The following is an 18,398-nucleotide window of genomic DNA, read 5'->3' as shown; positions in this document are numbered from 1 at the left end:
CACATTTAAGGTCCGGAATAAAATCTTCCCGTGTTAATTTATTTAAAAGAATACTATTCACCACCACCTTCATTGGAAATGCATGGGAAGAGTTAAAAAATTCAGATGAAATCTACTGACATGCAAAACGTAAATTAAATGCTATATAGCACATAAAAGGCCTGCTGCAGGACTGCGGGGGGAAAGCACGTCACACTTGTTTAACATCTAAACTGGTAAGTAGCATAAGAGAAATATTTCAGTAGGGAAATCAAAGACTAACCAGGTGCTAATGCACATCCTTTTTTGCAAATGGATGCATTAAAAAAAACAAAATCCAGCTCATGTTATTTGTACTGTATGCTACAGTATCAGAATTACACTCCATTAACGGAACCACTACTAACCAGATTCTTCCCATCAGCGGCTCTATCATCCTCGGGACAGCAACTCTTTACTGCAAAGAAATACACAGCACTCTCCATGGTTGTTGTCTTCTAGCTAGTTCTAAACCAAGCAGCTTTTACAGCATCAATCTCTTCTATAACATGCTCCTGTAAGTCCAAGAAACAGTAGGAGAGGGAAAAGATCGAACAGAAGTTACACTATGCAACCTTTTCCTTTCTCTTTAACTTCTTTTTTCCTAAGTAAACCCCTTAGAAAGAAGAAATAACACACTGTACTGGTTACAGCTGGATTAGGGTTTTTTCTAGTAGCTGCTGTGTTTTGGATTTAGTACAAGAATAATGTTGATTAACACATTGTTTTAGTAGTTGCTACTTGATGTTTACGTTAGTCAAGGACTTTTTCAGCTTCCCACAGAAGCTGAGAGGGAGCACAGACAGGACAAGCTGGCCAAAGGAATATTCCATACCATAGATGTCATGCTCAGTAGACGAAAGCGGGTTGGCCATAGGGCAGGGATCTAGGATCACTGCTCAGAATGGGATGGTGCTGAGAGCAACTTGTGTTTTATTACTTTATTTTGTATATTTTTTTTACAATTTTTTTTTTCCTTCTCAGTTACTGTTCTATTAAACTGACTTTATCTCAACCCAGGAGTCTGGGCGTTTTTTTCTCCCCTCCTCTTCTCCTCCTTCTCCCTGCCGTACTGATGGGGAGTGGAGGGAGTGAGCTAGTGGCCACGTGATCCTAGTTGCCAGCTGGGGTTAAACCACGACACACGTTATTTGTTGTACTATATTTACCTGTTACAGCATATTCTCACCACTCTTCTGCAACCCTCTCTAGAAGGTATGGTACGCCTGCTGCTGCAAAGAGACTGCATCGAACTCCCTAGAGCCTGTCATTTGCTGGACCACTGGGCCTTCCACAATACTCCGGCTTAATAGGCAGAGATGGCTCTCCTAAATGGGTGAACATACAAAATGTTGTAGATTTTTACTAACTAGTTTCATTTGACATGAGACCGCATCTTCAGAATGGGCGGGGGGAGGCAAACAGTAGCACACACAAAATTTGTAATGAAGTATCTCTGAACTCCTACCAAGGCACTTAAAATATTCCATTTTCAGGACTAACATTCTGTATGGAAAAAGCTTCTCTCAGCAAGTGTTAACACAACTACGCAAAATATAAAATTCACAGCATTCTAAAAGGTTTTATGTAACCACGTGTTATACTCATTATGCCTCCCCTCTTTATTTGAGCCCTTAGTGTAGGAATGACTTAGGTCTACCAAATCAGAATGTCAACTGGTCTGAATCAGCCAACTGCTCCCCAACCTTTGCAGAAGAGACGAGACCAAGCACAGATACATGAGAGAAATTATAGCAGATGGAAGTTCTGATTCCTCTTAATGGCAAGATTTTCCTCAAAAATTTCTGAAACAGTAACACACACCTTGGTTAGTTGTTTCCACTGTTCTTCAACAGATAGGGTTTCTTGGTTTTGGTTTTATTTCCTCAGACTAGCTCTACATTATAATGGTATGACCTGAAGTTAGACCAAATATAATTTTCAAATTCTGGCACTTGCAGTATGTTATTAAGTTCATTTTCAAAATGTCTTCACTTTTTTTTTTTCTTTTAACTTAGAAGCAGTAACTGGAGGCAGGTAAACATGAAAAATAAAAAATATTTAAGTAACGTTTTGGGGTTTTTTTGGGTCATTTTGGTGAGTCATGGACTGTCACCTGGATAACCCATGTCCTCTACTCTGGGGCAACCTCTACTTATTTTTTGTACACAGACTGAAAATATTTAAGCCTTTTAAAGACCTTCCCCAAATAATTTTAAATACTACGACATGATTTCAAGGAGAAGCTACTTTAAGAGTTCACTCGTATTCATAACCAGGGAACATTCAAACCCCAACTTTTAGACTCCATCTGCTCCATCTGTTAACACAGACAAGCAGACTTTTAAAAAAAGAACCTTGAACAAGCTCTGAGGGAAGTCTGCCTTCTCCAAGCAGAGACCCACGCCAAACCGCCTGAAGTGAAGTTGACTACGCCTCGGCAAACTGGCTAGTAGTTCTAAGTTTTACAAGTTGTGCAAAGAAAAAGGAGGCAAGAGGTTGCTCTTTTCTAGTAATTGGAACTCTGAGAAAACCATTATCTACCCATTCGCTTTGCGGATGCCCATTAAATTATGCAAGTACTTCATTTAAATCAGCTTTAATCAGCTACATCAAAGGCACTTGTTTCACTCAACGAGAATTAATAAAACCTGTTATCCCAAAGGCAAACGGTAGTAACATGAGAGTGGCAAGCAATGAAAAGAAAAAATAAAATTAAAAAAAAAAGAATAAAATAATCTGTCCTACGGCTATTATTCTTCAAAGAATCCCATTTCCAAATTAACAAACAGACATTCTATAAACTTCTTGAGAGTCACCTTCTTCACTTACACCAGTGGTCTCATACTGTATTTGAGAAAGTTTAATACAATGGTGCATTGTAATTTTTTACTATGCTAATTCTAGGCAACATTTCTCCTCACATTTATCTCCTCAGGGATGCCAGGGCTGAAAGCAAATAGAAACTGAAAATGACTCGAAAAGTTTTTCATAAAATACAAACTGACAAATTACTTTGTATAGTATTGCATCTTTACTGTTACCAGCTATTCTTATACTCTTAAGTTGCCACAATATATTCACATACAGCACTGTGTCCATCTTTGGAGTCCTCAGCACAGGAAGTATATGGACCTGTTGTAGCAGGTCCAATGGAGGGCCACGGGGATGATCAGACGGGTGGAGCACCTCTCCTTTGAAGACAAGCTGAGAGAGCTGGGGTTGTTCAGCCTGGAGAAGAGAAGGCTCTGGGGAGACCTCATAGCAGCCTTCCAGTACCTGAAGGGGGATACAGGAGAGATGGGGAAGGACTCTTTATCAGAGAGTGGAATGATAGGACAAGGAGTAACTGTTTGAAACTGAAAGAGGAAAGATTTAGATTAGATGTTAGGAAGAAATTCTTTACTGTGAGGGTGGTGAAGCACTGGAACAGGTTGCCCAGGGAAGCTGTGGCTGCCCCATCCCTGGAGGTGTTCAAGGCCAGGCTGGATGGGGCTTTGAGCAACCTGCTCTAGTGGGAGGTGTCCCTGCCCATGGCAGGGGGGTTGGAACTCGATGATCTTTAAGGTCCCTTCCAGCTCTAACCACGCTATGAGTCTAAGTTTCTTCAGCATTTCTTCCCAGATAATCTCAAGTTTTCTCTAGAGTGCCCCACTGATATATTTGAGGCTGATCAGTGACGTACTAGTTAAGTTAAAGAGCACATGTAACTCCTGACCTGCAAACTGCTTCTTTAACAAACATGTTAAGCGGTATGTATGCTAAACCTAATAGAACTTCAAAGGCTTCCTGACACTGCAGAATCCCCTAGAGAAAGGTGTAGTGGTACACAATGAGAAGACTTTGTCTCTTCAGTGTCCTAGAATAGGCTACTAGAAAATATTTTTATTTCCTCCACCCATCAAAATTACTGCAATTTCCAAGAAAACAAGTTAAAATAAAATTAACCCAGAATATGAAAAAATATTAAATAATACTTAGCATTCTCTCAATAAGGTAGCAAAATATATATTGATAAGTGATTTTTTCCTTTTCTTTCCAGTAACTACAAATCACCGTTCTGTTGTATTATAGCATCATACACACATTACCATGCGATATATTTGCAAGAAGCCTCTAAAGTGCCTGTTTCACAGCACACGAAAACTCGACTTCTTTCAGGTAAGTATGGAAAAAGTCTCTCGTACTTTCCCAAACACTGATTGAAATTTATTTCACAATGATAAAAATGGAAAGATTTTACATTTTCCCTACTACAGAAATAATTTCCAAAGTCAAAGATTTCTTATCATAAATAAAATGAGAAAAGTAAGTAAATTACATCTTAGATGTTTATATTAAATATAAATGGCTTATACTTCATAACACAAAGACTAAGTGTTCAGTATTTCTTTATAAATTTTAAGATACACAGGCCTTGTACATAAGGCTTCGTTAACATCTTATACAGTTTGTTCTCTGTCATATCCATCAACACAAATAGTATCTCTACATAAAAGATGCATCCTAATGATTTCAATGAAGTGCAGTATGCTCCATTAGAGAGAACATGTTTTAATTAACAGTTCTAATACCAGTTACAGTGTACAGTACTTTTACCAATCTACTGCGTTGTAATTATACAAGGTATCTGTGATAGTAAGAAGAGACCAAATCATACAGCCCTCACCACAGTACAGACTCCAGTACAGGTTTACTTCAAGAATGGATGGAAGATTTGGCTTATAATATGCCATTCAACGTGTTTATTAAAAAGTGGGCAACACGATCCAATAAGAAGTCAGACTTCTGACTGCACAAAATTGCAGTCAAATTTAAGTACCATTTGGAAATTAAAAAAACATTAGGGAGTTAGATACCCATGGAAACAAACTGATCAAAACTGCAGTTATTTTCCTACCAATGCTAATCGCAGGTTTGACAGACATCACCCCCTTTTGGGCAAAGTCTAACATTACAAAAAATCAACTTTGTTACTGGACAATTTCAAATTGTAGTTTATGAGAGTAAGACGTTCACATTTAGAACACTGACAGTCCAACTTCGCCATTTTCATAGAATATTATGAAACCCCCCACACCATCATTCGGCCTAAAAATACATGCAATTATGACAACAATCCCAGCATCGAATCACTTCAGGCAGTGAAGAAGTTCAGCTGTAAGATCATACACACAGCTTTCCAACCAGCTGGGAAGTTACAAAAGACAGGAGCTCAAGGTACACACTGTGATATGGGAGGAGACAGGAGAGGCTTCAAATACATCCTTGAAGTTTCCTTTAGCTTCTGGGCTCTTTAACAGCCCCCAATGACAACTTACACATATACCCTTGCAAAAAAAAAAAAAAAACAAACAAAAAAACCAAACCAAACTGAAGGGGAAGAATTCTTCCTAGAATACAGAAATTCGGAATAAGTCACAACATTTACTTATGTTTACTTTGGTAACACAGCTCTTTGTAGAAAAAGCAAGCGGCAAAACAACAGTATGAAAAAAAAAATCTTGTTATGATAGCTGAATATTTGAACAAAGTCAGCACATAAACCATTTCTATAACAACATCCGAAAGCATCATGGAGTTGACAGTTGAAGCTGACTTGGATTAAAACATGTAAGTACCAGAAACCGATCACAAATTGTGAACACAGTTCACCAAACTGAAGAAAGTGTTATGAAGATAACACAGAATAAAGCTAGGACTGATCTCATTTTAACATTTTAGAAATAATTTTTAAACTCATTCTAACAGAAGGAAGAATATATGAAATGAGCACAGAGTCAATCAGAAGTTGAACAAGATGGCTAACCAGCATTATCAAACAGAATAAGAAAATAATAAAGGAAAAAATAGAACTTTGTGCCAAACTTTGGAAACATGCCAATATTCAGGAAATTACTTAGACAACAGGGGAACAAGGACAAATCTAAAAACTAGAAGAAATAACATATAGTTTGCTTACCAAGTGTGCAATTCCGCAGGACTGCAAAATTAGCTAATGCAATTTGGGAATGACTCCAAGCTAGGACATACTGTTTTCTGAATAGAACTTTGGCGCAACTACAATAAGAATATTATGGTTTCTTCTGTGAACTAAATTAACTGAAAGACAAATTGGCAGATCTATAGAACAGAGTGACTGAGGGAAAAGACTAATTTAACTTCAAAGTTAATAGGCATGCCCTCTCAACCACACAGATGGAATATCTAGAAGTGTTTCAACACCATTTAGAAAAAAAACTCAGTTTCACTTCTACATATTAAGAGTTGTTTAATAATCCAGAGGGAAGTGGATTAGAAAAGAAAAACAGCTTCCTAAAAATGAAGTGCAATACATATGAAAAAAAGCACTGAAAACTGAGAATTCACACTAGGTGAACAAGTCAGATTTCTGGCAGCAGCTGTGTTAAAAAAGGGATATGAAGGTGTAATTCCCCATTTATGCATTTGTACTGGCAGATGCCTCAGACATAAATCCATATATACTGAAAGAGGACCACTGGATTAAACTGGGAGAGGAGAAGGTACCTTAAATGCAGGTATGAAGTACAATGTTGACATGACAGATGCATCCAAAATAGGAATATTCCTTGCTTGCAAACGTATTTGCAGTTTAGAACATTGTTATACAGTATATTATTTACTGAAAACTGTAGTATATTTTTTAAACATTCCTAGTGTGGTGACAGCCTCCAAACTCTACAGAAGAACAGCGGCTCCCAGAAGTAAATTATGGCTCTTAATTGCAAAAACCTCTCGAGTGTGCATTAATTTCTGTAACCCAGTGCGTTCTAGAATTTTAAGCTTCTGAAAGAAGAGACATTCTGTATCTTGCAGATTTATTTTTTTCCCATAGTGGATCTTCATATTTCTAGGCTATACTGATCTAGAGAAATGTAGAATGATTTATTTGAAAATAAAATTATTTGTTCTTTTTCAGAAAAAAACTCAAGTCTTAACATGCAACAAACGAAAGTATTAGATGGTATCAATTTAAAGTTATATCCCAACTGAACTTATATTTCTATTAAAAAAAAAATTCAAATTAGTTGATGTCTGTGTTACAGATGAGACTTCAACAATACACAAAACTATACAGCTGTGCTGTTTTCAATTAGTTACTCCAAAGCAGACAGCAAAAATCAAAACTATATGCTGGAATTGCTCATGTGAAATACATCAACATTTCTACACAAATGAAAGCTACAAAGACTAAAGCACAAGATGAATATTCAGTATGAAAACAGGCATTTTTAAATGAAACTCAAATTAATCCTATGCAGTTCTTCAGAATTCTGTTCCAAGTCAGCATTTAATGTGAGTTTACAGTAATAAAAAAAAATTATAAAAAGACAATGAAGAACAAATGACATTCTAAGAAGGAATGAGTCCCTTTTAAAATTTCCACAATATCTACTTATATGAAAAAAGTTAAAAATTGAGGTGGTTTCAATATAAGAAATATCTTCACTGACTTCCAGCCATTCTAGGAGAACAACTCTCCTTCCCTGGAGTAACAATAAACATTTAATATTTAAAGCTTGGTAACATTTATTCTACCATCATATGCCCACTATGTTACATGTGGTGTACTTTATGCATCCATTACATAAAGGAAATGTTTTGATATGTTTTCAATGAATACAAAGAACAAACTGTGTCTCAAGTATAACTAAACTGGTCAGATTTACATTGCTCGCTTAAATTTAGTTTTTAATTACTTGTACAAATAGTTCAAATTCTGCAATCAAAAAAAAATCAGACATCTTAAAACAGTATGCTTAGGTTACATTCTGTCATTGTTACCTAGCTGCCTCATTCATGTAGTTCCACCAGTGGATGATTAATACTAAAAAGATTATCGTTTCCTGTACATGTGTATTATTTAATCCTCATCCTAAGTATAAATTGGCAACACAGTAGTAACACTGCAGGTATAGAAATAATGCTTCCTATCAGGCGTACGAAAAAGATTAACACTCTACCACAGTTGATGCTGGTGCATTTATATAGAAGGCTTCTCACATATCGTTTCAGTCTACAGGAGGTAGATGTTTGTCTATGAACTGTTTTACATCCGTCATCTCCTGTTTAAAGATAAAAGTATATATTAGTTGAAGTTCCCTACTGATATACATTGGGCTACACTAAATCATGTTTCAACATCTCAGTTATAATGAGCAGCTGGGCTACAAATATTGACTAATAGTTACTTGATAAAATCATACCACTTTGTACACAAGTCAAGGCCGCTAACTCTTCAAAGCACTATGCACTCAGAAGAGGCTAAAATACAAGAAAACCAGCAAAGACTACCTTTTTTTCCTCTCTCTCTGAAGTTGAGCAGGGAAACTACATACTAATAATCAGATTATCTAAATAGCACCAGGCTGAGCATGGAGAGGATTTGAATGTCACTAAGGCCGTAGCTTCCTGTACACTTTAAACTTTTGCAAGTTATCAGCAGTGTGAAAAGCCAGCAGCTCCTCCTCCTAACCAGTTTCAAAGTCATGATGCTTCCTTCTCCAAGGAAAAGCAATACAGCAAACTAGACTGGGGAAACCAATCCATGTTAAAAAAATTTAACTTTTTTTTTTTGTAAGAAAGAGCACGTTACTAATATATTTCAATGCTATTACTGCCTAAACACAATACACCTGTGTAAACGTCCCAAAGAAGCTGTCCAAAGGTACAGTTCCGACAAGATGCAGCAATCCAAATTAACAAAAGTTACTGCTGCTGACAAAGTGCAGATCTGTTCCTTGCCTCCTTTTCTGTTCCTTGCTCCTACCATTTACTTTGTGTGAGTTCTGATGCTTCAGCTCACTACGGCTGCGAAAACTGAAGCTTTTGCCATGTTAGTAAGTTCAAATGGTTCAAAGAAGTTTCTGATCAGCTCCAGAGTTGGTGGAAGGAAAAGAGGGCCACAAGGTCACGAGCAGAGGGAAGTAGTCCACCCCTTTCTGGCAGCAGCAAGCCATGACATCAGCTCAGCTGCTTGCTGAGGCAGAACCATAAATATAGGTTCTGAGGCTGTCTCTTCTGTAGCATCAACCCTCCCTCCCTACTCCTTCAATGCCTCCAACCATAGAACTAACAGGATTCTTCTCTCCAAAATACCAAGTTGGATTTATGCTGTGAGAATCTGCCTTCCAATTCAGTTACAGTTTGTTGGGTTTGTTTTTTTTTTTTAGTATGCAAATAATAAAATTAGGAGAAAAGAGAGTATTTTACAGACCACTAGCCTAGTGCCAAAAATACTATCTTATGAGGAAGTTCCCACTAGTCACATAAACTTTTGCCTTGGATGCTTTTTCAGCCAGGCATTCAGTTACTCACTAAAATAAGCCGGTGGCATCAAGCACTTGTTATTAAAAAACCCCAAAAAACTAAACAGCAAAAAAAACCCCACCAAAAAAACCCCAACCCAACCCCCTCTCCACTCAATACGTATCTGTTTTGAGGGAAAAAAAAATTAACCATACCCAGCTAAAACTTTGTCTATTAAGAAACTTACCTCAACACATGAACTATGCATCATGCCAGAGTAAGTCCTGAAGGTTACATTGGCTGGATTTATCATACTCTTTAGCTTCTCAACAGTGAGAGAACCGAACATTAAAGGAACCAATGGGTCACAGTCCCCATGGCACTGAAGAACAGCAATCTCCTTGTTGACACCACTGATAGGGCCCTGTTAGGGGGCGGAATTTGAGGGGAGAAGAGAAGAAAGAGACAGTAAGCGGAGGTAAGGTTAACACCTTTGATATAAAATAACCCCATGCCGCTGTGCTCTGTGGCAGGACAAGTTGAATTCTGAAGAAAAAAACCCCACACTAATCTGCAAGCTCCTTATGAAGTAAGCTCTGTGCTTGACAACACATTAAGTTCAGAAACCCGCAAATAAAATTCTGGCACTAATTTCAGAACAGAATACCAGGATTTCTGGCCAAGTAAAAAAACTGATACTTTGTTTAAATATCTAGTCTCTAATAAGATAGTGCCTTGCAGATGGAACAAACGGCAAATAGAAAATTCATCTTCAAAGAATATTTGCTGTATCCTTTAAGTTTCCTAGAAGTGTCATTTTAAGCAGAGATAGCTACTGAGTATTTCTCCATTTTCCCTACTTGCCAAACTCTAAAACTCCCAGGCTCTATTTTAAAAACTTTTGAGTTATCAAACAACAGTCAATATTCAGCAATAACCATGTCCCCTAATTCCTGTACAAGATACAGTCTTCAGATATACTTGTTCCCCAAGTGCAAATTAGCTTAGGAAAAAAACATAAATACCTGAGGAAAAGAAGCCCGTAGGGGAAGCCAACAGCTGAGGGCTACAACACCTGCTAATTTTTGGTGTGTCGTAAGAGCTGTATACAATGATAAAGCACCTCCCTGAGATACAGAGATAGAAGTATTAGAATGGCGATAGCAATGCTCCTCTTAATGCTTGTTTCAAGATCTCTGGTTTCTCCTTTAAAAGTCTTTTTCTGTTCCAACCTCTTCTTCCTTAGAACCAACACTCAAAACAGTACTCCTGCAAAACATTTATTTTGTTTTCCCTCCCCCCGAAAGTCCATGTGATCAATTCAGAAGTAAAACATGACATTTACCATAACTAACAGCTGCGAGAAAATAAAAAACCAGAAACTAACATGAAATAAAGCACCATCACTCATGACAGTATCATCACTACTTCAATATTTTAATTTACTTGCATGCAGACTGGTGAGTTGGTGTATGGACTAATCAATCTATTAACCTACCTACCACGGATGTCTTACAAGTATGAAGGGAAGAATTTCCCATATAAATCCAGAGCATCAAATATCTACCAAATTAAAGTTAAATTAAAAATACTAGCAAGATTTTTAAGTAAAGCTATGTTAAGTTACGTTCATAAAGACTTTACACAGACTACTAATTTTAGTACCTTTTTTCTATGTGCATGGTCATTTTCCAGTGAATAGTAATTATTTGCATTAAACTGGAAGACTTAATTTGTTAAGGCAGAGGAAAGCTGATACCTTAAAATTTTAGAAGCATCTAACATCATCTTTTTCCCAGTCAAGTGTCTGGATTTGCCACCATAGGAAAGCTATGTTACTTCCCTAGAAAAAGACATAGTTCTTTCCAATGACACCTTACCTGAGAAAAGCCTCCCAGAATAATTCGATTAGAAGGAATTCCATTTTTTACTTCTTGATCTATCAGTGCTTTAACTGCAATATAAATAAAGGCTAATAGTTAAAAACCACTCAATTCTGTAGAAAGTTTACAAGAGGAAAGAGAGCTTCCCCACAATGTCAACAGAAAGATAGTGAAAGGAAAATCTAATCTGCTATACATTAAAAAGTATCAAAAGATCTAGAGCATGATCAGAAATTCCAATGTCACCATATCGTTTCCAAAGAGAAAAACACGCAAGTAAGTCTCGCAAAAGCCCCACTGTCAGGAAGGTGGTATCCTCTTCTAACTATCCAGCATCACAAGTGGATGCTTGTGCAGCTCTAACCTGTTGTGCTACCCAGAAGCTCTTAAAAACAAACAAACAAACAAAAAAAACCACAAAAAAAAACCCCAAGTACACTGGCTCCCATGTACATTTCATATTTGAGAGTAAGAAGTGTTTGTACTCTACTTAGTCATGAAGTTTTAAAAAAAAGCAACCAAAACACAAAACAAACTATGCACTTAGGTAAACTTTGATCAGCAATAATACAATATATACATATTATTCTCCCTAACAATTTTGTCTTTGGAAAATATGCTTCAGACTGGTAATTCATTTTTAAGCATACACGGAAGTACTTTTAAGACATACGAAGTGTTCCTAAGCATACCATTCTCTGCTGCCTGCTTGATCCCAGCTTCATCTTCTTGTGAATCTGGAGAAAGTCCAATGATATCAAACCTTACAAAAATATCAACAAGAGCATTACTCATTACAGCATTCATTCCACTTCCTTAAAACACAAATAATAAAATTGGGATATTTTCCAGATAATAATTTTAGCTGACATATCAGTTAGTACCAACCACCCATAGTTTATAAGAAATAGTGGACAATCTGTGTATCCAGCTAAAAGGATAGATCTAATCAAAAAAGCTTTTCTGAGTTTTGCTATCTTCTGTAATTTACTGCAGCTTAAGCAGCTCAGTTTTGATATTTGCTCCAAAAATATCAGCAGGAATTTCAACTTATCAGCTGCACGTACAAAATTAAAATACTGTTTGAAGAAATATAGGAAAAACAAACACAAGTCACTTGAGGGGAAAAAAAAAAAATCTTAAGAGGACAGGTTTAAGACCATTGAAATCTAACCCAATTTTTCTTGCTTTTTATTCAGATCAGGTGTTCTAAAGAACAGTTTCTAGATATCCTACTGACCCACCAAATATTACTCACCAGTAGCAATTACAACACATAATTGCTCCACTCCCAAGCCTCTACTGCTACTGACTATAAATTCACACACAATACAGACTATAGACTATACTTGTAAAATGAAGTGGGGTTTGTATTTTAAGACATACAGATTAGTCCTGAGGAATAACCATTACCTTAGTACAAAAGGAATTAGAAATCAGAGCATACCCGTGAGAGCCCTTTTAGAAGAGCAGAACTAAAGCAAAAAGGTTTTTATACTTACATCCAATTAAAACTAGCCATTCAGGTTGTTCATGATTTTTAATTAAGAACAATGAGTTCAAACCCCCAGATATCTTTTGATTAGAATAATCTGTAATTGAACAGATACTTACCATGACGGCATAGCCATGTTCATGTTCAAAGAAACAGGCATAACTGGCCTAGAAATGAGAATGAACAACACTGACATAAGATATATACTGAAATTTAATAATGCAGATGCAGTTATGTCATGAAATTACATATCCTTAATTCTGTCTTATTTTTAAACCATAATTAACATAAGCTACTTTGTAGCACCTCTTCAAGAAATCTCTCTTGAAACCTGCCAGCCCAAACACATTTAATGTCAGAGCTGAATTACCACTCTCTATGGAGAGCGAGCAAAACATTAATGGGCTGCTTTATGTAAAAATATATGTGAATATGTGTGTGCACATATATAGCATATACATATGAGAAATACAGGTATCACACACACGTGTAGCTCATTTAGTTGCTTCTAAGTAACAGTCATTTATCACAGTTCTATACACATGCTCGGTGGATGAAGGCACCTTACACAGCAGCATCTGCAAACCTAAGGAAGCAGCCAAATGCAGCATAGTGGGGGACACCAGTCCGGCCACACGTGCTTCTCCCAACAGCAGAACCTGCTTAAGCAGCGCCTGCCTTCATCACAGGACTCATTCCCACCCTTACGCTGCTGTACGCATGGCATCTTTTCAGATATACCAAGACAACTTCAATGGATCAAGCCATGGATCACATCTGGCAATGCATTTAATCTACTGACATTTAGGAACACAAATTCTGCGGCAAAAGACTGAAAGAGGACAAAGGGCAAGCAAAAAGAACAGCAGATATCGCTAAGCTCTTTTTGAATGTCTCAGCAAAGCGTGGCCATGTGGTAAAATAAATAAATAAATCACAGCCCAGTGACCAGTAATACACCAAAGCATTGCTTACTTATCTCCCTATCATCCCTGCTCCATGTCTCCCAAGACTGCTGGAGCAAAAGACAATCTGAATTTTTTGTTACAATAAATTAAGATTATACTTAATTAGTTCTTCTATCATTAAGCAAATACTGGATAGATCTTAATGCTTTATTTACTGACTCTTGACCCTACTCAGAAGTATTTCACTTCTCAAATTGCACAAAACCAGCTCAAATTGCATTATTTGCTGAAAATACAAATATCCTGTTAATCTTTGAACCTTGCTGTAGGTAACAGGGAAATTTCATCTACTATACATGCACCTGAATTTAAGAAGTACATGTACCTAATACAAAGTATATTTAATGGCCAGTAAAATACAATAAAAAAATACTCCTTAAGACTGGCTTTTTAACAAATGACTGTTGGGGGAAAAAAAAGCAACAAAGAACTCAATCCAGTGAAAATATAAAGTCAAAAAAATTTAAGTTTTCACATAAAACTTTCCAAATACGTTTCCAGTCTGAATTAGTAATAAAGGTAAAATACGAATAAAAATGTAATTTTGCCATAGGTAAATCACAGAGCAGTTCCTAAAAAAAATAAGAAAATATTTAACAGCGTCAACATTAGTTTAGCACGATGCAGTGACATATAAATCCCACTTGACTTCATTGTCTGTGCAAGTGTCTTAGTAAGTAACTCTACACAAAAATGTAAACCAAGAAAAGTTACAAACTTACGCATGTGGGCAAATATATTTTACATGGGGGCTTTTGATACCTGCAAGTGCTTCTGACCATCCATGCCTGTTAACAAAAAACATTTTAAACGGCATTTATATTTTGGCTTAGCTCTTATTTCTATGTTGGCGCAACAGCATAGAGCAAGTATGAAATATGCTGAATTAGATCAATATAAACACGTTTCCAGAAAATTTTCACATCAACTGCAGTATGCTATGAGAACAGTACTAAACTTAAAAGGTTTGTTCTGCCTCTGAATATTTGTTGCATATATACAGTCAAGGACACTTCACCTAATTTGACTACCATAGTTGGGACACAGCTGCAGAAACACCAGTTTGGCTCTAGGCAAAGCCTGCTCTGTATCTGCCTGGGTTTTTTAACTTGGGTGCTACAACACCTGAACACGGGTATCCTGCTTCCAGGCAGCCCTAGCCCAGAGGCTGCTTTGCTGCTCCGGTAGAGTTAAGGCAGCTTCTTTCACAGCCAACTTTGCTTTTTCTGAACCAAATTTCTTGATGGGGGAGAGCGAGGAACTGACACCTAAGCTAACTCCACACGGAGCCAACCTAATCAGTCAGACCTATTAACTTCAGCTCAGCTTGAATACTCTCAGGCTCAGGCAATCCTGAACAATACTCCACACTGCAGGTAGTTTTTTAATCTCAAGCACGTGCTGTATGAATGCACAGAACAACGTGAGATCTGCACAGCAGATGAGTTATCAAACTTCCTACAAACCAGGAAACTGAAAAGCGTAATTTAAATAAACAGCTCTGAAAGACTCACTCTCTCACCTAGACATGAACCAAGCTGGACCCAAATCTGAATCTGTGCAGAACACTGCCTATGCCCACACTTTGCTTTCCAGAACACCCAATAGTATCTGTATTTTCTGATTTTTCTCGTTATTCAGTACTCCTCACTCACTAAACTAGACACTGGAAAATTGATTCTAAGCAGAAAACACCTGTAACAAATTCACCAGTGACACAGCTGAACTAATCAGACCAAGAGCAGACAAGCCATAAAAGCATGTTTGGTTTAGTTTAACATCATCCTGAAAAGTTAAGGTATGCTGCCTAAAGTTAAAGACGTTTCAAACACATAGCACAGACACTTGAAACACTGTGTATCTCAGCCTACTTCCTACCAATACTTGTATATATACAATTAACAAATTGTGGGTGATATTACTTGCGTAGTATTTGCCACAGAAAGCCAAATATGAATCTAAAGGGGAAATACAACTGAGAAAAAACTAGTTCAATAAGAATTTGGGGATGTTTTTTAGCCAACTATCATGATTAATTTGACAAATTTGGAAAGCAACATCGTATACACATTTATGCAGACTCTTTAAAACAATCCTCTATGTTGTACCTTTGGTTCAGATTTTGACAAGTATGTACCAATCTTTAAGTGCCATTTATATAGGAGCTAAGAGAGAAAAAGAACATAACCTCTGTTAGACACTTCTCAGAGAAAGAAAAACACAGCTGGTAAACCGAAGTGAGCAATTTAAAAAATAACGTGAGGTAGAACAGGTCAGTTTAAACCGTGGGAAATTATAAGACTGTTAATTAGTGCTCTTCAGACAATTCTTTTTTGGGTCATTACTACGGTTTTTGGGGGAAAAAAATGGCAGTATGTCAAAGGCAGTTTTAGCTAATCTGATCTGCAGTGGACAAGAGGAACAAATACAGTTAAATCACCGTATTTCCACAGAGGTGTTATGACTTGTTAATGCATACATTCCAGTATGCTCAGTGCATTTGCAAGCTTGAAGACTGCGCATTAGCTTTGTCACCAAAATGGAAATACCACATTTGTATAAGGAACACAATGTATTTTAAAAAGCAAATCTTTTTTTTTTCCCCCTCCACTTGCCAAAACCAACATCGACCCAATTTGCAAGGACTCAGATTCCCAAGACTCAAAAGATTCTGCAATCACTGGCGGAACGTTTGGTGCCAAGATGCAGGAAGCGCTGCTGCCTCAGCTGCCTCCTACCAGCAGAAAGGAAGAGGGATAATGCAAACAAGGTGGTGTGTCAGCACAACAAATGAGAGCAAGCATCTCCACTTGCAGAAATACTGCCAAGTGCATGGACTTGACTCTTTTTAACTTATTAAATGTCCAGGTTACACAAGTTTCAACTCTGACAGTGAACTTTTCTTCTTAGTTCTTCAGAAAAAGTTTATATATTAAACATTGCCTGTTTCCATCTAGAAGCAAAATTCAAATTCCAGGTAACAAAAATGGAGTTCTTAAAAAAAAAAAAAAAAAAGTTATGTAATTTTACCCCAAAGGGAGCACAATAGACAAAGCATTCATGCTACTTATTTTCAGCCTCTAAGTGCCAATTCCTTTAAAGTCACCTACCAAAAAAAAAGTTTCAACATACCCCTAACTTGTTAATTCAATGGCTTCACTGCCATTGCTTGCTGTACTGTACTGTATGCTTGTAGCTAAGCACACACAAGCTTCAAATGGAAACACTACACCACACCTACAACACCTTCCAGAAATTCCCTATCTTTCCATTTCTACTCAAAGGTGGAAATAACAGGAAGAAGGCAAGCAGGTTATTTCACATCTTGTTTGTTTGGGGTTTTTTTTGGATTCTGAAGACCATATTTTAGAGACAAACCTGTAGACATTAGGTGACTACTTAGGCATTTGCTTAGATAAATCAAGTAAGCCTGGATTTTAATCTAAGTATGACATACTTAAGCGTGAAACATAACATGGTCTAACTCCACCTACAAACAAACCAGCAATCCACAAGTCCGGAAAAAAGAGAACTCTAAATTTAGACAACCAGGAACCCACTTCTTGGGAAAGCGAAAGATCAGAAACCCAGAGACATCATTTTCCACCAAGTTTGACTCAGGAACAAAAGAGGGATCACATTCAGACCAAATTAGGTAAGCGACTGAAAAGAGAGGAGAAAAAGCTTTTGAGGAATTACGTTGGGAAATTTTAAATAATTAGCCATCACCATCATACCAGCACGTGTGAAGTTTCAGCTGTTGTTAGGGACTGCAGTCAACTAAGGGCAAAATAAGCAGCTTAAGTAACTTTTAACTGTTCACGTCTTTAAAACACACAGCCTTATATTTGAAACGACAATAACTGTTAAGTCTGTAATAGATCAGAATACACACCCGGTATCTCCCAATCCATGAAGAAAAATGACCTAAAGGGAAAAGAAAAAAACCAAACAAATAAAAACCCAACACAGTGGTGTAAGATCACTAAAGTGTAAACGCACCTTCCCCGCGCACCACAGACGCCCACGCAAGATCACACCCCACGCCGGAGCACGACACGATTTTCTCAGAAGAAAACTCGGCTCCCCTCACGTCCCGCCCCGGGCCTCCCCGCCGCCATCAGCGGGCGCACCCCGCCCTCGGCCGCCACACGGCGCCGCCGGCCCCCGTGACCTTCCCCTGCCCGGCGCCCGCTCCAGCCGCCGAGAGAGGGAGCGGGATCCCGCTCCGGCTCTGACAGGAAAAATAACGGGACAGACCTGTCAACCTGCCCGGGCCGGGCCGCCCCGACTTTCCCCCTCACGCCGGGCAGCCGGGCCTGACGGCGGCGGCGTCGCCGCCCCCCGCCCGGGGCCGAGACCGCAGCGGAGAACAAAGCGGGGCGCGGGGCCGCCGCCCGCCAAGAACGGACGCCCCCCCCCTTGCCCGCCGGCGCCTGCCCGCGTCTCGCCCCCCGTCCGCACTCACGGCAGCCGTCGCCTTCCTGGCGGCCGGGACGATGGCGGGGAGCGGCGCCGACATGTTGTTGCCGCACATACACCGGGCTGCGAGGCGGCCAGCGGGACACCGGCCAGGAGCGGGGAGGCGGGACGGGCTCCGGGCCAGGTGGGCGGGGGAAGGTGGGAGGGGCGCGGGCGGCACCCGGGGCCGCTGCGGCAGCCGGAGGCGGGGGAGCGGGCCTGGCCCCCCACAGCCCCTCGTCCCGCTCCGCTCCGCCCGCGCACCGCGGTGCGCCACCGCCCCGCTCCCGGGCAGCCCTCCCC

The 18,398-nt window shown here is 38.8% G+C and overlaps 1 protein-coding gene across 6 annotated transcripts; it reads right to left on the bottom strand.

Annotated features, from left to right (window-relative positions):
* Positions 1-3,061: 3,061 nt before the first annotated feature.
* On the bottom strand, positions 3,062-18,349 carry LYPLA1 (lysophospholipase 1). Of its 6 annotated transcripts, none has more exons than XM_074146516.1 (9): positions 18,103-18,349; positions 17,530-17,561; positions 14,357-14,422; positions 12,786-12,833; positions 11,864-11,934; positions 11,169-11,242; positions 10,314-10,415; positions 9,536-9,712; positions 3,062-8,105 (listed from the first exon to the last, which is right to left on the bottom strand). In XM_074146516.1, the coding sequence occupies exons 1-9, from the start codon at positions 18,169-18,171 to the stop codon at positions 8,052-8,054; spliced, it is 693 nt and encodes a 230-aa protein (XP_074002617.1). In that variant the 5' UTR covers positions 18,172-18,349; the 3' UTR covers positions 3,062-8,051. The 6 variants fall into 6 exon arrangements, with proteins under 6 accessions (XP_074002617.1, XP_074002618.1, XP_074002619.1 ...); XM_074146517.1 differs by having other exon boundaries at positions 9,536-9,701; positions 10,306-10,415; positions 18,103-18,171; XM_074146518.1 differs by having other exon boundaries at positions 9,536-9,670; positions 18,103-18,171.
* Positions 18,350-18,398: the final 49 nt, after the last annotated feature.

Source organism: Numenius arquata, chromosome 4, assembly GCF_964106895.1.
Source record: "Numenius arquata chromosome 4, bNumArq3.hap1.1, whole genome shotgun sequence".
In the NCBI taxonomy this organism is placed as follows: Eukaryota; Metazoa; Chordata; class Aves; order Charadriiformes; family Scolopacidae; genus Numenius; species Numenius arquata.
The sequence above is the reverse complement of the archived record's forward strand: the minus strand, read 5'-3'. Positions and strand labels throughout refer to the sequence as shown.

What these genes read in the sequence shown, in the direction of transcription:
- LYPLA1 (XM_074146516.1), bottom strand. Translation starts at nt 18,171, where the DNA reads ATGTGCGGCAACAACATGTCGGCGCCGCTCCCCGCCATCGTCCCGGCC. An exon ending in CCAGGAAGGCGACGGCTGCC is followed by an intron (nt 17,562 to 18,102) that starts GTGAGTGCGGAC and finishes TTTTCCCTTTAG; the next exon opens with GTCATTTTTCTTCATGGATT. An exon ending in AACATGGCTATGCCGTCATG is followed by an intron (nt 11,935 to 12,785) that starts GTAAGTATCTGT and finishes TATTTTTGTAAG; the next exon opens with GTTTGATATCATTGGACTTT.